General features: G+C 45.2%; 1 protein-coding gene across 1 annotated transcript in view; it reads right to left on the bottom strand.

Moving 5' to 3' along the window:
- Positions 1 to 21,351, bottom strand: part of MYO15A (myosin XVA) — a 1,126,038-nt gene that overhangs the window by 609,963 nt on the left and 494,724 nt on the right. The window contains exon 30 of the mRNA XM_085631315.1: positions 7,961 to 8,091. Within this exon, the coding sequence (XP_085487441.1) occupies positions 7,961 to 8,091 (131 nt within the window). The remainder of the gene's footprint in view (positions 1 to 7,960; positions 8,092 to 21,351) is intronic.

Genomic DNA, 21,351 nt, shown 5'->3' with positions numbered 1-21,351 from the left:
GAATGGCCAAACTGTTCTTAGGACCAAGAGGAGGGGGTTTAGAGCCAGGGCCAGCTAGGTCCATCTTCATGCCTCCTGTGTCAGGCTCCTGCATGATCTCGAGTGGGCTACTGAGTGTAGAGCTTTCCTAGACAGCGATAAAGGTGGATCTCCAGATCTTAATGGCCCAGCAAAGAGCCTCCTCTCCGCCCGATCAATCTCTTCCGAGATTGCACCCACTGCCTTCACTAGGAACGAGTCTATGGTCGATCTCTTCGATCCAATAGGTGACGTAAGAGCCACAGCTTTCCTTTTCCCCATTTTTACTGAGATGCTAATGACTTGGGGAAGTGCAAGAGGGGTGCAGGGGGAGTGTAAAGGCACACCGATTGGCCTGCAGAGACCTGAGGCCCGCCGAACTTTGCCAAACTTTTTGTCTATTTACTATTGAGTAATTATTCACTGCGAGATCTCCTGGTGTGTCCTGTTGCCAAGTTAGCTCCTTTATCTTAGTCGAGTCCCTCATGTTTAAAAATGCAGATATAGTTTCCTTTTCGACAGGTCCAAGACAGTAGGGCCAGCCCGGCCTCTTACGGGGTATGCCCGTGCGCGTCCCACGCAGCAGGGGCCCGAGCCGGAAGAAATACGCAAATCCGGGTGAACAAGTAGCAGGCTTGTTACGGCAGCGACAGCCGCTAGCAGTGCTGGGGCTTGTGGTCCTGCCCCTTTCTCCACCTCAGTTACGGACTTGGAAGGAGGCCATTAATCCGTTGGATTTTTGATGATTATTAGTTTGTGAGTTTATAGGCACCCAGTAGCAGGACGAGAAGCTGCCTCTATAAGTGTTTTAAATTAGCTTTCACTCAGTACCACATATGCATGAGTATGTCATTGGAGGTAATCTGTCTCCTGCACACCCCAAATGACATGCGATGGGTAGTGTTAGAACACATTAAACCCTGGGAAAACGTAGAGCAGATGCTACTGGAGAAGGAACAGAGATGGGTGTTCAAATTACGTACAGATATCACAGGCTTGAACGACAACATATCAAGGGGACAGTTCATGAAGTGAATGAACCCCTTTATCTCTAAAAAGAATAAGTAAGCAATCACAGAACAATAGCATAGAGACAAACATCTACCCACCTAATCCAAAAACTCTATGTGGGTCTGTAATTAACCACAAGAGGGTTTTGAAACAATCCCAGGCTTTAGTTATTTTCTTTAGTTTTGCCTTCTGTTTTTATTAGCCCTGCCACTCCAGTAAAGCCAACAATTTGGATATTCATTTATCATAGATATCCTAGTCTGGGGTACAGTATCATGCTTAGGGACTATTCTACAAACAAGTAATGACAGTACCTTGCTTTTAATCAATGGAAAACACAGGTTAAACATCATTTGTTTGTGTTGCAAAACTTTTGAAAAATTTGAACATTCCAAAATGGCCGCCATTTCCACAAACTCTCTCAATGAAGGGTTCGATACCGACCCCCTCTTTTTTGCAAAGTATCTCTTTATGACTCTTCACAAAACAATAGAAACATTGCCTTACACAAAGAAACAATCAGGGCTATGTAATTAACACAATGTCCCCATCGTTTATCACGAGCACTAGAAACATGGCGGTCCGACTTTTCCAAACGAAGGGAGCATGCCGGCTAGATGCCCTAGTTCCTTACAGCACGAGGACATGACTCGGCTGTTTGTACGACTATAATTGTAGGTACCGAGGCACAGACACGCTAAGATGCGGTCAAGCCTGGGACAAATAGGTCACACTGACGAAGGGCAGCCGAGCACAGTAGGAACTCTTTTTCCCAACAGGAACCTAATATTGATTGCTTATCCGTTTTTACCACATTTTTGATCCTTCTTCGAGCTATGCGTTTAAACTTAAAATCTTTCCCAGCAAGTTTACTCCATCATGTATTCCTATTATCCTTTAGGTTTACTACAGGGCCCTCCACCCAGACAGACCATGAGGCGTATTATTGCCACTAAATAAGTACGTTTCAACACAGATTGAATTTTTGTTATATGTTGTGTATGTTTTGTCTTTGTCCAGAAACATGAGCGTATTAATTATGTTTTTACTCCTTTCTCACAATAGAGACATCAAGTGTGGTACATTAATTCCGCACAGGATCTGAGCACTAATTAATGTTATTTTTAAGGGCACCCACACCATTGATTATGCACTGCGTGATGCCATAACCTGCCCACCGGGGCAGGCAGTATGTACTAATTTATTTTTTCTTCTCCATAACAGATACTACGTGTTCAGAATTAACCGTATGTATTTTATCAATGCACACACAATAGGTGTGCATTCGTAATTTGTTTTTCACCTTAATATAGGTTGTGCACGGAGTGGTACACATGGGGCTGGTCCCCATGTTGTCCTGAAGAAGAGGTTTTAGGGGATACCTCGAAACATGTCGACACAATACTAGGGATTATAATTACATAACAGTTATTTTTCACTTTTATTAACCCCCTTTTTCTCCTTACTAACTAGGGGCAGGAATAAAGCATTAGCTTACTAGTTAGTTAAATTTTAACATTCACAAACACCACTCCCCCTACACTGCACTACACATATACTCACAAAATAAGTGCTCCTTGGTAACTCCGCAAGTCGCAGAACGCCCCCAAGCAGTAGATGTTTGGGATGGCCCCAATGATGAAGCATGCAACCTAGGGGTAACCCTGGGTGAATGAGGGGACTCAAGAAAGGACATTTTTCTTTTCTACTAACAGTTGCGGTTCACACCCATTTGGTGAACCCTTTTCCCTTGGCTAGGTTCTTATGATCCGTTATCTATGGATTTTTCTGTTGTACTCTGAAAACATAGGAGGGTGAACCTAGCCCAATCCTCCTCCTCCCCCTGTTTTTTGATTAGTAGATAACTGAAAAGAGCCTAAGGAAAAGTATCCCTTCAGAATGAAGCGGCCATTCCAGAGAACCACTCTGTAACTATGGACATTTTCAAGGTTATTGTAATGCAAATGGCTTAAAGCTTGCTAATGTGCCAGGCCGCTGTTTTGCCATCAAGAAGGCTGCCTTCCATGAAACAAGATTCATGCAGTGAAAGGTCATTGGTTTGGGAAGTTTGCGATTCAGCCTGTCTAGAAAAAAGAGTCTAGTTCCCTGTAGGGGCAGGAAGCAATCAAAGGGGAACAGATCAATCAGGACTGTTGAGTGCTTCAAAATGGCTTCACTAGTCATGGACAAGGATTCCAAAGTCTGTGCTGGTTACCTCTAATGACCATAAGGTGAGTCTTGCAGGTATCTGCACGTGTCCCTGTTTCTACCATATGGTGTGAATAGCTCATTATGTCATCTACTGAAAAAAAAAGAGGCTTGAAGATTTTCATCAATGCTAGTGCCAGGTCATCAGGCATTTGCTCTTAAATCAGAATCCAGTTAAGGATATTTTGCCAGCTACCAAGATATCCACATTAAGTGAGGATGGGTCTAGATTTTGAAAGACAAACTCTTTAGAAACCATTGATTTTAGCCAAGTAATGGTGGGGAGAGGTGTAGCACTCTTCCTTCTTCTGTAGATAGGAAGTCCCTCATCTGGGGAGATACATGTGGACACATTTACAATAGGTGAAGTAGGTCTAAGTATCAAATCTCGCAAGGCCAGACCACAGTCAGCAGGATCACAGCAGAGATTTTTGAAGAATAACAGGAATCAAAGAAGTGGGGATAAAATTATGCACCAATCCCCCCTGTCTGTTCTTAAGTCAGGATGTCTCCTTTGCTTCCTAGCCCCATCCTCTTGCCCGTTCATGTGGCAAGTTGATTGCGCTTAGCTTTGAATTGAACTGCAAAGTGCATTATGAGTGGATGGCCTTAGTTCTCGAACATATGTGTGTTTGGTGTAGAAATAATAGCTTCCCTCTATTTTTGATTTTGCGTCAGGGGTTCTGTAGGTGAAGTACACACCAGGTGACTGTACCGCGGGGAAGGGGATGAGTAGTTCTTACTCCATTCAGCAACCTGCCCCAGATTTAAGACTCAGGACCACTGTAAATGCAATAGAAGCTCCCAGTTTGCATTTTTCTCTGTAAGATTTTATGTCACGATGTTGACTGTCAAAATATCAGACGAACATATATTGCCACTGTAATACCAGCACCCACGATTTGTGATACAACACCCTGGACAGCTTAGACGAGTTTCCTGATTCTACAGGCACTGGAGCAAACTAGAAAACATTTCAGATGAGATTGAGCTATCCTCTTTAAAAAGTCATGATGAGAAAAAATGAGTGAATATCTGCTCTCACTCCCTCAGAGGAGGAGAAACAGCAATTATGTGGGACAATATTTTTTTCCCCAGACTCTAAGCACATTTGCATATATGTAGTTCCAGTCATGCCAAGCTCTCATCTTTTTTCTTTCATGCTGCTCAAGTGGATTTCTAGTGTACCACTATGGGCATGTAGGTGGTGCTGACAGAGGAGAATGTGACTTGGTGGTACTGCTATCCCCAACGCTGATGTGCTTAGAGAGGAACCCAGCTGTGCACCAAATAACAGGGCGATCCGGCTTTTGGAAGTATTTCAGCAAGTGCCCCTGTCGGCAGCAGTGGCAACCAAAAAGTGTATGAAGAAGCTGAAGGTGGCAGGAAATGAACAGGCAGGAAGTGTAGAGGAGAGGAGGGAGAAAAGGGAAGACACATGTGTAGGAGAGTAGGGTCTTCTATCCTATGGTCACCCCACATTTTTGCTTTTGCTTCACTGGTTTTATGACTTAGTGTGGCTGTGGGCCTGCTAATCAGACCCACAGCCCTGCTGCTCTCTCCCTAAATTAATGCCAATGCACACTAGGTGCATTACCAATTGGAACTGGTTCACCTTATTGGACCCTGTAACAGTGTACCGCAGGTACCCAGGGCATAGGTGTATCCAAGGCCTACCAGGGGCTGCAGCATGTATTGTGCCACCCCTGGCCCGGCCTCACTATTTGACACAACTGGCTGATCACTCAGCTGGGGTAAGTTGGTGTAATCACCTCTTACTTAGATATAGTATATCTATATCTAACATATATGGACACATGGTAACCTATCAGCCACTCCTATGGCAGGCCTTAACAATCCTGGAGGCAGAGTGCTTGGTTTCATGTGAGATGGTGCTCTGGCATGAGCTGAGCCTGTCTGCAGCTTACGGAACAACGTCCTTTAGCTGTTTCATGATATTGCCATACCATATACTCTTAAGTGCATTATGTGCCTCGCGGGCAAATGCTAACTTTGGTTTGGCTTTATCAAAACATGTCGAGTAAGGTGTCATACGATTTGGAATACTACCCCCTCGCCATTTCTGGCGACGGGGGTAGCATTCCACCCTTCTAGAGGGACACGACATGTACCCAACCTGAAACCCGGGTAAAGTTAAACAGAGCCTCAGCATCACAAAATGGATGCTGCCACCACAGACACAAGTCTTCCCTCCTGCTGCTGGGAGTCCTTCCAGCTTGGGAGGTGTGGAGAAAGGGTTTCCTGTCAGGGGAGGTGCTTGCACCACCCCAGACAGGATTTTGTGTAGTGGGTTAGGGAGGGCTGAATAGATTGAGACATGCCTGGGGCACACAAGGTGTCCCTGTGCATATGCCAGTTCAAACCGGAGCTGGGGCTCTCCAGCCCCAGTCCTGGCGCGAAACTGGACAAAGGAAAGAGGGTGTAACCACCCCCCTTCCTGGTCCCACCCAGAGGAGGGACCCTGCAGGTAATCCGGGCCCCTAGATTTGGAATAAGAGTAGGAGCTGTGTCCCAAGACTTCAGATCATCCTGAAACTCGACTTAAATAAGAAGAACTAATGGACTTCGACATTCTGCTGCACATAAGACTGAAGAGAATCTCCCTTGTGGCCAAGGAGTGACCACCCTGTGAATACAGGCACCATCCAGCAACTCGATGACTGCTTTGCCGCCGCCTCCCGCCGGAGACCGAGCCCAGAGCCCAACAAGACCCAGACTCCCAGACATCTCTGAGCCAGATCCACAGTCCCTGCAAAGAAGAGACCCGTGGAGGCACCGAGAGACGTTGGACCGGCCATCTTGAAATGTCCACGAGAAGCTGACTGCGCAGCACCTGAGGCATCCTCAATGCTGTGCTTTGGGCCCTGAGAAGCCCCAACACCGAGCAGCATTTGCACCAAAGATCAGCCCTCCAGCATCCACGAGATCTGCGTGGGCCCCTTTTGCTTTTTGCCACTCGACACGTCATCCCGGATACTGGCTCATTGGCTAGTGGCCATCTTGGCGACGAAATCTACAAACAACACCACTGGTCTGGTTGCTCCAGACTGGCCCTTGCTTCTGTGAAAAGGAGCAGCCCCTCTGACCTCGCTGGTCAGAGCACCAAGCTTTCATTGATTCCTGCATGGCTTGCATTAGCCAAGGCCTGTTTGCTCCGATCAAGAAGCCGACACCGCCATCAGCTAGAGCCTTTGTGGGACAGCTCGTGAGTGACTCCTGGTTGTCGTCGATCCCTTCACTTCCACGTGGCTGCGGAGACAAGCTTCCCTTCTTCACCTGTTGGCACCCGACATCGCCTGGTTCCTTCCTGGTTCCACCCCGGTCACTGGCTAGTGACTTTGAACACTGTCCCCTCTGCTTACAGGTCATCTACTCTTCAGATCCGCCCTTGGATCCACCCGAACTCTTCCTGCCTGGCCGCCTGCAGCATCTTCATCTTCAGGCTCCATAGACCTGCACGACGAAACCCGACGTACTTTGACACCTATGCACCCGCTTCCGGTGGGTGAGGTAACGCAGGCACTCCGGTGCTTCTGTGTAGAGAAACATCTCTAGTGTCTAGGTTTCAAGTTGCTAGGTTCTAGTCCATCCGGAAGGTTCCTTTTTCTTTAACTTTGTGACTTTTACGCACCCATTGAAATCAATAGGTGCACGCGTGTAACTTTTCACACTGCACATGCATCCTGTGGGCCTCCTGGTCACTAACTACAGTTAGCTCCTTGTCGTCCCAGCGATTTCCAAGGCCCTAGGCCTTCTTTCCTTTCCATTGGTGGTTCTTATACCACTATTTTAGTATATGGTTTAGCTGGCCACTGGCCCATCCATAATTGTGCAACTTTTGTATATTTAAACACTGCCTTGTTTAAACGAATGTGCTTCTGTGCTCATAAAGAGTATAGGGGATACTTTTAAGTAAATAAATACATATATATTTTGAATATATATCTGTGTGGTGTCCTTTCATTTGGTATTCAAGGAGGTTACATTTGGTAAAACAGCTGGCTTCACATGCCCTCAAGAGTTTAGCCTGCAGACTGCACTGTCCACGCTACCACTAGGATAGCTGGTCTATCACGGTTGACTTCAACCACCATCATAAGGGTTGTTTGGCATGGTACAAGGTGATCACTAGAATTAGTGAGCAGCATATACCAGGCCAACTTCTCACAACATGGACTAGGAAAATGGATGGTGAAGTGAGGAAAGTCAGGCAGCCAAAGATTGAGAAGAGGATAATGCAGAGTTGGGGAAGGCGGAGCAGGAATCCTGAGGAGCCCCATTAGGAAATATCTGACCTATACAGAAGATGGAAAAATTGAAACAATTGAAAGCAAGGGGAATATGTTGGGTTGACGCAGCACTATGGCGGGTTGACGCAGCACTATGAGGGGTTGACTCAGCACTATGAGGGGTTGACGCAGCACTATGAGGGGTTGACGCAGCACTATGAGGGGTTGACACAGCAATCTTCAAATCAGCAGAATCTAAACCGTTGACCTGACATCTAAAGCACTAAATGAAAACAGGTATGTTTGAAAGCCGAATATTTATGACGTTCAAGCTTATTTTATTTTCACATTATCCAACAGGATCATTAATGACAAAACATTTAACATATCTCTATTAATTATGCACAATCAAAGCCTTTCTATTAATCTGTTTAAATTTTTAATGCATATCGTGTACAACGCATTAAACTCACCTTGAAATTAGCTCGGACATATTTGTTCATGGGGAAGTTGTTCACGTCGAGGGGAAGTGTCAACTGGGCATTCGACTCAAGTTTGGGGACTTGGGCAGGAGTAACGCATTCCGTGTTCACGTGCTTGTGAGCTGAAAAATATTTGGAACACCAGTGAGATCAGCAGAAAAAACAGGTTTCATTTGAGCTTAATTTCTAATAAACAAAGAAGGACCCACCAAGGCCCCGCTATTTCGTTGGTTTATATTAGGGTGTAATGTTTCTTTCCAGATGCTGAATACCGTTTCCATGAATTGTTTTTCGCACAATCTACGGGGCTTTTAAATATTTTAATAATCTAGGCAAAAATAGCCTTTCATAGCGATGCGCTGAAATTGCAGAAGACCATACATTCAGGTGTGTCTTCCATTTGAGACCTTGACTCTTTTATGACCATATATTAGCAAGACTTGCCAGAAAAACCTGTGAGCAATTCAAAGAGAACAAAGATGTTGGCAAGCCATTTGCAATATCGCAGAACATGTGAGTTGGCTTGTTGCACGTAGACATCTGGTGGCTAGGCCTACCTGGCATTGTATATCGACTATCTCAATATGGCGCAAGCTCTTGTGGGAACCTGGAACCTGAAAGCATGTTTGGCATTTGGCTGCCTTACTCTCTCAAAATAAATCAGGCTAATTTGCATTTATTTGAGCAGTCAGTTGGAGTGATCTTATTTTCCTCACTTTTTGGACCTCTTTTTAAACGTTTTCTCGCCCCTAGATCAACATGTGTGCCACAGTCTTTTTCAGAGGTGTTAGAATAATCACAACTTTGAAAATGTTAAAACTGGAAAGTAAATATCATTTAATGTCATCCTAAGAAGGTATTGCTTATAAGAATAAAATGACTTAAAAGGAGGAGTTCACACCTTCAATGCGAACAAATCAAACCCAAGGAAAGTGCTGCCCCATTGACATGATTTATTTATTTATTTGACTATTTATTTAATTGTGTGGGTTTTATAGAAAGTTCTGGCTGCCATTTTAGAATAACATCGGGAAGAACATGCAAAACACACATATAAACAGTGCTACATATATACTGTGCGCGTTGTTTAGAGAGCCAAATATATATGTATTTGACATTGACAAAGGCCAGGTGCCAAAACACGCCTGTCAAGTTTTGTTTGTGTCGAATAAATACTTGGGAAGGCATTTCTCCGTGAATGCGCAATTTTGTTCTGCAAAGTGAACCCAAGAAACATACACACACACACACACACACACACATATATATATATACACCTTTTTTGTATTCAACTTTTATGTATTTTAACCCACAAACTGAATTCGTTCCTCTTGCATGATTAAGGCAGGTGATGACATTAAATCTGTGTATCCAGCAAAAGTCGTTGGTGTCGGTGTCCTTTCTTTTGTGGAAGATTGGAGTTGGTGGTTGATATATATATATATATATATTACCTACTGGCGGTTGCCAGTAGGTAGTTATAGTTAGGACCTATTTTCCATAGGAAATCCGCAACATTCTATTTGGAATAACGTTGGCGCCCGTTGACGAATCTTCGCGAAATTTTCAAAACTTTTGGCCAGCTCCGGTCCGCTCCTATCCTGAAAGTCTCGGGATGATTTGTGTAGCGGGGGCTGAGAAAAAAGGGGGGTCCCAAAACGTGTTTTCCCCATGCAATTTCCCATAGGACCTTTAGCCGCAGCTACAGCCCGAACTGCTGTACGGAATTACACCAAATTTGGCAAAGAGGTAGTCCTCAGTTCAGACTCGAGCCTTTTGCTTAAATGGTGTAAATCCGTTCAGTAGTTCCTGAGAAAATGACATTTAAAAGTACATATATATCTATGGCCTCGGAGGATCCGCGTACCGTATGCGCACCCTGCGCGCACCCTGCCGTGCAAGAGCTGCTTGTCAACACTCCAAATCAGGAAGTGTTGGCAGCCATGGTGTGCCTCGGTAGAACCGAGCCACAAGAGACCCAAAAACAAAACCTCAAAAACGGGAGGATGTGCGCTGGATGCGCGCATCCTGCCGATAAAAATTAAAATTAAGAAAAATAAAAATTAAGCGCGAGCCCGCGCTTGTTTGGTATTTAGCCCCGGCGGGCCAAATCCCGGGGGCAATGGTGATTTATGTAAAGGGGGGCCCAGAGGGGCCCCCCAGCCCTGGGGACCTCCACCCCCGGTGCTTTTTTAAATTATGTACGGGGAAGCTCTCAGGCCCTCCCAGCCCCGGGGACTGACACCACCCAGGGCTACTTAAAATTGGGTGTGGGGGGCTCTGAGGCCCCCCCAGCCCCGGGGACCGCCACCCCAAGGGCTTCTTACAAATGTGGGAGGGGGGCCGTGCAGTCCCCCTCCTGGAGCCTTGTACAGGCCCTGAGGACCGCCACCCCCAGGGCCGGCTCCTGTAGTGTTCCGGGGCGCCCACCCCCAGGACACTGCCGTTTGCAATGACAGAGCGGGAGCCTCGCGGCTCCCACCCTGTCATTGCAAACTGCTTTGCTATTTGGAAGCAAGAGCAGGAAACCTGCTCTCTCTTCCAATTAACAAAGCAGATTGCTTTTCCACATGGGGAGCAGCATGTTAGCTGCAGGATGCGTGGAGCCGGCTGGGACCATGGGGGGATTGGGGACCCCCCCATGGTCCCCAACGGAGTGGGCCAGCCCCGGGGGATGGGGTTCTCGGGGCCATAAGTGGCCCGGGAGGGGGGCCACACGGCCCCCCATCCCCCAATTTTTTTTTTAAAAAATAAATAAAAAAGGGCCGGCCCCGGGGGATGGGGTCCCCGGGGCCATAAGTGGCCACAGGAGGGGGGCAAGACAGCCCCCCTCCAAATAAAAAAATAAATAAAAAAAGGCCCATGCCCCGGGGGATGGGGTCCCCGGGGCTGTTTATGGCCTCGGGAGGGGGGGGGGGGCGCCACGCGGCCCCCTTCCCCATTTTATTGTTTAACAAAAAAAATCAGGGGGCAGGCCCTGGGGGATGGGGTCCCCAGGGCCAAAAAATTTGAAAAAGAAGGGGGGCTACACAGTACCCCTTCTTTAAAAAACCCGAAAATTTTAAAAAAAGGGATCGCGGAAGTAGGCCAGGCCCCCTCATTACACCACTCTGCAAAAGCGCCCCCTGGCGCGTTTGCAGAGAGGGAACAAATTCCCCTTGAATACTGGGTGTCCCTGGGGGCCAACTAGCCCACCAGGTACCTCCAGTATGCACCAGGGAGCTGCATTGCAGAGAGTTGTTCTGAGGCCACGCCCCTTTTTACACCTCTCTGCAACGCAGCTCTGTTGAGCTTACTGGAGGTAGCTGGTGGGCTAGTTGCACCCCAGGGACCCTCAGTATTCAAGGGGAGTTAATCCCCCAACTTAAAACGCGCCACGGGGCGCGTTTGCACAGTGGTGAAGGGAGGGGGTGGGGCCTGAGTTCACATGTGTGCAAACACGCCCTGTGGCACGGTTTAAGTTGGGGAATTAATTCCTTGTCAATACTGAGGGTCCCTGGGGGCCAACTAGCCCACCAAGTACCTCCAGTAAGCGCCACGGAGCTGAGTTGCAGAGTGTGATGTAAAAAGGTGCGTGGCCTCTGAACACCTATCTGCAACACAGCCTCTTGGCGCATACTGGAGGTACCTGGTGGGCTAGTTGGCCCCCAGGGACCCACAGGATTGAGGAGGAAATAATTCTCTAACTTAAAACGCGCCAGTGGGCGTGTTTGCACACAAGTGAACTCAGGCCCACCCCCTCCCTTTACCACTGTGCAAACACGCCCCGTAGCGCGTTTCAAGTTGGGGAGTTAATACTCTTTCAATACTGAGGGTCCCTGAGGGCCAAATAGCCCAACATGTATCTCCAGTATGCGCCAGGGAGCTGCATTGCAGACAGGTGTTCAGAGGCCACGCCCCTTTTTACACCTCTCTGCAACGCAGCTCCCTGGCGCATACTGGAGGTACCTGCTGGGCTAGTTGGCCCCCAGGGCACCTCAGGATTGAAGAGGAATTAATTCCCCATTTTAAAACACGCCACAGGGCGTGTTTGCACACATATCACCTCAGGCCCCGCCCCCTTCCTTTACCATTGTGCAAACGTGCCCTGTGGTGCGTTTTAAGTTGAGGAATTAATTCCTCTTCAATCTTGAGGGGTCCCTGGGGGCCAACTAGCCCACCAGGTACCTCCAGTATGCTCCTGGGAGCTGCGTTGCAGAGAGGTGTTCAGAGGACACGCCCCTTTTTACACCTCTCTGCAACACAGCTCTGTGGCGCTTACTGGAGGTACCTAGTGGGCTAGTTTGACCCTAGGGACCCTTAGGATTGAAGGGGACTTAATATCTCAACTTAGAACGGTGACAGGGCGCATTTACACAGTGGTGAAGCGAGGGGACGGGGCCTTACGTGATGTGTGCAAACACGCACTGTGGCGCGTTTTAAGTTAGGGAAAAAATTCCACCTCAAACCTGAGGGACCATGGGGGCCAAGTAGCCCACCAGGTGCTTCCAGGAAGTGCCACTGCGCTGCATTGCAGAGAGGTGGTGCAGGCCGTGCCCCTTTTGACATCTCTGCTACGCAGCTCTGTGGCGCTTACTGGATGTACTACGAATTCCGATTTACTCACCTGTTATCAGGAGAGTCCTCAGTGCTGCATCTTTGAGCTCAGTACTGATCCTGAAAAGTAATTTTAACCATACTTACCAGTAACTTGAATTTCCTTCCATAGGCTAACATTGACTGGTTTCACTTGAAAATTCTTCTAAGTGTGGAGTTTTGAAACTTTAAAATATTCACCTAAAATCATCCGAAGAACTAATTCTGATTTACTCACCTGTTATCAGGAGAGAACCCAGTGCTGCATCTTTTAGCCCAGCACTGACCCTGAAAAGTAATTCAAACCGTACTTACCAGTAACTTGAATTTCCTTCCATAGGAATCCATTGTGTGGTTTTCACCAGAAAAGTTTCTAAGTGTCGATTTTCACAAACTACAAATATTCCTTAAAAATCGCCTGTATGACTTAAACACATTCTTTCAACTGTTTACAGGAGATGCACCAGTGCTGGATCCAGGATCCACCACTGAGTAAGAAAAAGTAACGATAACACTACTTATCTGGTAAGTGAATTTCCTCCCATAGGATAACATTGGTGATTCAATGTGAAAAAGTTTCTGCCAACTTTTAAAATACAATAATATTCCTTAAAAATCACTATTGTAACCAAAACGATTTTACTCTACTGTTTACAGGAGATGTCCCAGAACTGAATCTAAGATCCAGTCCTGTGGTTAGAATAGTAATCCATAACGTAACTATTTGCATTTAACTAGAAATTCCCATTGAGCTCAATGTTGCATTGTGTTTGAAATTGTGTTGCCCATTGCAACAACTGTAACTACTGTACTTAAAAGTCTTTTGCCTATTTGCAAAGTATTTATACTAAAGTAATTCGTTTTGAGAAAGTATATTTTGTAATGTAATGTATAATGTAATTATTAGGCCTGGGCGAAAATTTCGTTCCGTTCGCGGAAATTGCGATGATTTGACATTTTCGCGTTCCGCGGAGAGCGCGAAAATGTAAAAAATTCCGGTTTCCGCAGCTTGGCGATGATTTGTTTCTTGCTCGCGCTGTAAAATAATACATTCTCGCGCGCGCGCGATCGCCTTACCTGAATCCCTGCGTTCGCCGACAAGTTTTCTTGATCCGGTCACGTTCTCCATGAGATGTTGTATTGTTTTTAGCCATTTGCGCTGCCTCGCGACAGTTCGCGCCCGCAGTGACGTCATGCGTCGCGCGATCACGTCTTTCTTCTCGCGATCATGCACCGCGAGACAACTCAAAACAAGATGGCCGCGCCCGCAAGCAACCACATGGGTAAGTTGGCGACCCGCAACCATGCAGAAAATCTCGAGAACATGCCGGAAAAAAACTTCCGCATCTTCGCGATATTTCCGCTTGTTTGCGATAATTTTAAACATTTTCGCGATAATTTGCGATAGTTAATTTCGCAAATTCCGCACACCCTTAGTAATTATAATGTAATTTAAAAAATAAAATATCTAAAAATAAAGTTTAAAAAAATGTAGGAAATCAGTATAAAAAAAATCAATATAACAATACATTTAAAAATTGTCATTTACAAAACCTTTGAAATTCACTGAAAAAACCATAGGTTTCAGGCACGTTGTAGTTAGGAATTAGCATTTAAAAAACCTTAGAAATTCACTGAAAAAAACATAGGTTTTAGGGGTGTTATAGTTAGCTGGACATTTCACTTGTACAAAACCATTGAAATTCCCCGTTTATAGTTAGTTCAGCTAACTATACCTCGCATGACCGCAATGCACTGCTGATGACGTCACATATTACATCACTCATGACATGGTCAGTGACATCACTGATGACATCCCTGATGACATCTCAAATGACATCACTGATGACATCATCCTTGTGATAGAGTGGCAGACCTCCTCTCACCATAATATAACCTTTGATACACACACTCAAAAATAGAAACTAACATTTTCAAATGAATGGACATAGCAATACCACTTACAACACACCAATTCAGTAATTCCAAGATCTACACTCATATCCACTCATTCACCAACAGTCCTATACAGTCACTCATACATGTACTCACGCATCATATGTACTTATACACCTATATATCCTGTAACACAGTGACACTCATCCATAGAGTTACTCAGACACATAGTCACACATGCAAACAAAGTATCAAACATCCATTAAATTGCATATATATAGTTATACACACACCACCACACTTACTGCTACAAAAACCTACACATACTTGCTCGCTTAAGCAGTCACTTATAGAAACACAGACTCATTTATACAGGACCTCTTCCAATCTCTCACTCTCACATATACTCACTTATATACACCAATACTCACAGATACTAGTTTAAAACATATGTAGTTACACATAAAGACACTATTGAGACAGTCATTCACTCACTAACACACCCATACACACACTCATCCACCCATACAGTGCTGCACACATGCTGTCTTCAACACATACAATGAGTCACTCATTCATGCATCTATGCACTATGTAATACCCCCCACCGAACCATACAGACACTCATACTGATACTCAAAAAACCAACTAATAACCTAGATAGACACTTATGTAGCTACTCACCAACCCATGCAGCCACTTATACACAAAGTGAGAGACTGATACAAATATTTACATATTTAAAGATTACTTACTAACCCATGTATTCACTAAGATACACTTAATCAGTCAGTTATAGAATCAATTTTCCCCAATAAAATTCATCCATTTAGACACTTATATACCCATTTATTCTTCCATCGACCTTGAGATATACATATATAAAACATATTTGATTTTCAGAAAAACACACATTCACTGGATGATGTCATCAGTGATGTCATCAGTGATGTCATTTGAGATGTCATGAGTGATGTCATGAGTGATGTCACTGACCATGTCATGAGTGATGTAATATGTGACGTCATCAGCAGTGCATTGCGGGCGCACGAGTTATAGTTAGCTGAACTAACTATAACGGGGTAATTTCAATGGTTTTGTACAAGTGAAATGTCCAGCTAACTATAACACCCCTAAAACCTATGGTTTTTTCAGTGAATTTCTAAGGTTTTTTAAATGCTAATTCCTAACTATAACGTGCCTGAAACCTATGATTTTTTCAGTGAATATATATATATATATATATATCCAATAAGTAATGCTCCCCAGGCGTGGCTGAATCGTTGTAGCCTCAAACCAAGAGATCACAAACACGGACCAGATTCCTTAGTGCAAATTTATTCGCTTGTTCGCAGAATTGTCGCCATAACGTTTCGGCTCCCCAAGAGCCTTGCTCACATGACCAATATATATATATTATGTGTATATATATATATATATATAAAATTTGCAAGGTTTTTTAAATGCTAATTCCTAACTATAACGTCTGTGAAACCTATGGTTTTTTCAGTGAATTTGTACGGTTTTTTAAATGCTAAGTTACTTTACGCCATTCGTGGCGTGCACGCCCACTTAACGCAGTTCATTCCGTGCGCGCACGGTGCGCTTCGCGCACCGTGCGGGCACAGTGAGCACGCGGTGCGCTTCGCGCACCGCGCGCCCACTTTACGCAGTTAGTGCCGTACACGCAAGGTGGGCACGCGGTGCGCGTAGCGCACCGTGCGCACATGGAGGACATATTATGCGCTTCCTTGTGATAGGTAATCTATCTTAATTTGTAAGTGATGACAATAATACGCCATGCACAGAGAGTGTTTTTTTTTTTTAATTAAAATTTTTAGCGTAATCGGCGAAATTTTCAAAAAATAAAAATTTACCGTTTTTGGCCTTAGGGGATCTTTGAGGACTCAACTAACATGGCTATGTGCATGGGCGCTGTCTAAACAGCCCCTTTATATGTTTTTTGCCTTTGTTTACAGCCCCCCCTCAGAGTGCGAGAGAGAAAATGGCGGCCGCCGCTTCCTGGTTTCGACCGATTCAAATGTTTACTTGATGTAACAGCCAATCAGAATCGCGCTCGCGCACGCCACCGTACGCGTACGGTAAGCTTACGGTAAGCGTACCATAAGCTGGCTCAGATATATATATTGATTTAAAGGCTATTTTCTCAGAATCTACTGAACAGATTTACACCAAACCTACAAAAGGCACTTCCTTGACCTAGGGACTACTTCTCTGCCAAATTTCTAGTAATTCTGTTCAGCCGTTCGGGCTGTAGCCCTGTCTAAAGGTCCTATGGAAAAATGCATGGGAAAAACGCGTTTTGGGACCCCTCTTTTATCTCAGCCCCCGCTTGACGAATCCCCCCGAGACTTTCAGGGTAGGAGCGGAGCATAGCGCCCCACCTATTTTGAGAAATTCGCGAGGATTCGTCAACCGGCGCCAAAGTTATTCAAAATAGAATGTTGCGGATTTCCTATGGAAAAGGGGTCCTAACGACCGCCAGTAGGTAATATATATATATATATCTGTTGGAAAGTGGGTTATTAAAACTTATTATTAGTGGTAAATATGCATCTACCGCTGACAATAAGGCGACTAATAGTCTAGGGCTCAGAATAAGTCTCAGAAAATGAGTCTCATGCTCAACTCTTGGTAGCTTGGCTGCCTGCTTTGGAGGAAGCTATGTAAAGCATTTAAAAACACCAATTCAGCAAATAATTATGACACAACACACAATAAAAATCCAACACAATTTACAAAAATAGGAAATATTTAAACTTTAAAATTCACCAAAATGTAAAAAATCCAATGTAGGACATTGGATATATGGATTTTTAAAGATGTAGCACTATCTAGCGCATAGAAACCTATGAAGCCTATTGGGACATCTGGTTATGCTAGTCCGGGACAGAGTCAAAGTTTCAGTCCAACGGCAATGGAGTCCTGCACGGCTATCTCAGTCAAAGTTTTACCCTTGGACTTTCTGGAGCTTTTTCTGAAGTGGTCCCTCGATGATCTTCACCAGTCTGAGTTCGGTGAGGATTTGTCAGGTTTCTTTCCAGGGAGCTCCCGGTCAAACTCTGGAAGTCAGACCTCTTGAGATTTTCAGTGGGACGAACCCGCAGAGCAGGCCAGCTCATGGTTAAAGGGTGCCGGCTTGGCTCTCGCTGTTGAATCGATTCCCCTCTGGAGCTTTTTTCCAAAGTTTCTCCAAAGTTCTCTAAACTTCTGGAACTTCTTCCTGAAGTTCCTCTAGGTGTCCCAAAGTGTCCAAAATACAATCCAAGAATCTGGGATCTCCAGGATGCTCCTTGAAAGTTTGTGACTTCAGTTCCCACAATCCACTTGGACAAACTCCAGGCTGGGGATTCTTGATGGTGAAGATCAAGTGAGATCTGTTAACCTGTAGCTTGCAGGGAGTCCACTCTTTATTCCTCTTAAAGCAAGTTAGGTCCACAGGGCTGTAGTTCCAGATTTTGCAGCAGGCACAATCAGAGTGCAGGGCCCGATTGGTGCAAATCAGACTTCCAGCATAAACCCTTCTTCTTTTCTTAGTTTCAAGCAGCAGATCTGAGAGGCTCTGCCCTTCTCAGATACTTATTTAGTGTTCTCTGGGGTCAAGGAGGCGGGCACTTCTGGCCAATGAGGTGCAGGGCAACACCCCAGAGTATGATAATTTCCTCCAAAGGGTGGCACAATGGTCTCCCAGAAAGCACGATTCCTCCAAAATTCAATATGGATGAAATCTCAGCAGAGGAGCAAGAACTAGTTAAACCAACCTCCAGTTTGGACCATTTCCATAGCTCTCTTCCCCCTGACATCTGCACACTCCTTCCTTAAGCCTGCCATCTGGCTGGGTTCAGAGAGGATGGGGGTAGATGGACCTACTTTTTCTGCCTGTCCCCTTCTTCCTTTGAAGCTCATGGCTTACAACCCCTCCGCCCTGCTCTAGCAATCCTGTGTAGCAGAACCCTCTTCGACCAGAAAGCCTCTCTCCCCAGGTGCCGCTTATCACTTCTTCAAAGCAGCCTGGCTAATCATGTTAACTGTGACCAATCAGGGAAGAGGACAAGAAGGCTGAATTTTGGTTTACAGACAAGAAAGTCTTATAACTTCTTTTCTGTATATTTTAGGATACATTCAACAATAGTATATTGTTGGATTTGTCAATACCATGCTCCTACATCCTAGAATGAAACTTTCCATCATCCTTAGCTATAATTATGAGTTCATAAACTATTGCAATGTTAACCTATGTGGCTGGGGATCTACAATGGGGAAAATTAAATGTCCAATTTCTCCAACACCAGGACATATAAAACATCTTTTATAAGGACCCTGCTTGTAGCTAAATGGCCCCCACCCTTGGGACACCTAGGGCAAACTTTAGGGGTCTTGAAAATACAAAGATAATGAAGATCCTCATTCTACAATGCTCCTAGCACAAAAGTAGATTTGGGGAAGCACTTTACTACAATGAGGGAAGTGGAATATGCAATTTCTCTATCCCCAGAGCAACCAAAACATCTTTTATAAGGGTCCTCCTGATAAGTACCTGACCCCTCACCCCTGGGACACCTAGGGGAGAACCTGGGGGTACCTAATATGCCAACATATTGTGGTTTGTCTGGTTTGTAAAAAACCAATGAAATTCCCCCGTTATAGTTAGTTCAGATAACTATAACTCGCGCGACCGCCACTCTATCACAAGGATGATGTCATCAGTGATGTCATGAGTGATGCCATTGACCATGTCATGAATGATGCAATGTGTGACATCATGAGCAGTGGATTGCGGGCGTGCGAGTTATTGAACTAACTATAACGGGGGAATTTCATTGGTTTTTTACGAGTGAAATGTCCACTTAACTATAACCTGTGTGAAACCTATGGTTTTTTAAGTGAATTTGTACGTTTTTTTAAATGCTAAGTTATGTATTTATTAATTATTTTTTTTTTTCAAGGTTTTTCACCGTGCGTGCATTGTGCGCGCACCATGCGCTGTGCGCACCGTGCGCGCACCCCGCGATTTTTTTCAAAAATAATAAAATGTTTTTTTAACCCTTGGGGGTCCTTCTGTGACCCCCTGACAAACACTAGGGGGTCAGGAACTCTCTTCCCTGCCACCTTTTCACATTTTCCACCTTTTTTCCACCTTTCCTTTTCAGTGCGACAGACAAAATGGCGGCCGACACTTCCTGATTTCGACTGATTCGAATGTCTACTGACATCTATCAACCAATCAGAATTTCGCTCGCGCACGGCACCGTGCGCGCACAGTGTGCGCACGGTGTGCACACTGTACGCACCGAGGACAACCTCTCTGCCAAATTTCAAGTAATTCTGTTCAGCCGTTCAGGCTGTACCTTCGACTAAAGGTCCTATGGAAAAATGCATGGGGAAAACGCGTTTTGGGACCCCCCTTTTTTCTCGGCCCCCCCCTTGACGAATCACCCCGAGACTTTCAGGGTAGGAGCTGAGTGGATCGCCCCATTAGTTTTGAAACTTTCGCGCGGATTTGTCAACCGGCGCCAAAGTTATTCAAAATAGAATTTTCAGATTTCCTATGGAAACACGGTCTAGGACCCTGTTTCAATAGGAAAATCATTATTTGACTTGCCTATATTTTTGGTGCAGTTTGACAAATTTCCATGAAGTTTTTGTTAAAAGTGTGCCACTGATTCTTTTTGCTAGAAAGCAAAAGACACACAATTGATAGGCGGAATGCAGAACAAATCAAAACATTCACCCCCAGTCAAGAGATCTGGGTTAAATCCATCATTCTTTTGCTCACCATGCCACCCCAGTTTAGACCTGGCCATATGCAAATCAGTCTTGACCCTGTGCCTCATTGGAACAGTCCAGCCCGAACTGACAAGCCAGGTCCTCCCTGGACCGGAAACAAGCATCCTCTGACTGGTTCTGGGGTTTCATCCCTCTTCAGCCAGGATAGCTTGATTCCAGTGGCACAGTGAGCCTAGGAACCACATCTGGGCATACCTGGCACACTTAGGGTGAAAAAGCAAAAGACACACAATTGATGGCCCAGATCTCTGCACTGGGGTGAATGTATGACATTGTACTGCATTCTATCTATCAATTGTTCTTTTCGCATTTGTCACTCTGAGTATGACGGGTAAGCCCAGACGTGGGTTCCGTTTTCTGCATGCCACTTGAGTCAAGCTATCCTGGCTGATGAGGCCTGAAAGCCCGAAACCGGTCCTAGAATGCTTGTTTTCAGTCCAGTGAGGACCTGGCCTGGCAGTTCGGGCTGGACTTTTCCCATTGGGCCCAGGGTCAAGATTGATTTGCATATGGCTGGGTCCAAACTGGAATGGCATGGGGAGCAAAAAACACAATGGATTTAGGTCCAGATCTCTGCACTGGGGTGAATGTATGACATTGTACTGCATTCTGTCCATCAATTGTTCTTTTTGCGCTGATTCTAGTTGGGCATGGAAAGTTTTGGGGTGATCCGTCATGCGGGGGCAGAGAAAAAGGGGTGGTCAAAAAAGTGAGTTATCCATGTTAATTTCGATAGCGATTTTAGACACAACTACAGCCCGAACTGCTGGACAGAATTACACCAAATTTGGCAGAAAGTTAGCTCTTGGTCTAGAAAACACCCTTTTAGTTATTTGGTATAAATGTGTTCAGTAGTTTTGGAGACATTAAAGAAAATCCAAATTTGTATCCCTAGGGTCACGAAGCCTTCGCAAATATTGACGATCTTGTGCAGAGATGTGATTGGCTGACAACACTTGTTGGCTGCCATTTTGGAACTCGACTTCAGTCGGCAAAAATAATAATAGAAAGAGGTGCGGTCTCCCGCTCTTTTTTCATTACTAGCCCCCAGGTGGGCCAGGTTCCGGGGGCTTATCTATATATATTAAATGGGGAGGGGGGTG

This window comes from Triturus cristatus, chromosome 10, assembly GCF_964204655.1.
Source record: "Triturus cristatus chromosome 10, aTriCri1.1, whole genome shotgun sequence".
NCBI classification, from domain to species: domain Eukaryota; kingdom Metazoa; phylum Chordata; class Amphibia; order Caudata; family Salamandridae; genus Triturus; species Triturus cristatus.
Note: the sequence above shows the minus strand (reverse complement) of the source record. Positions and strands in the feature narration are given on the sequence as shown.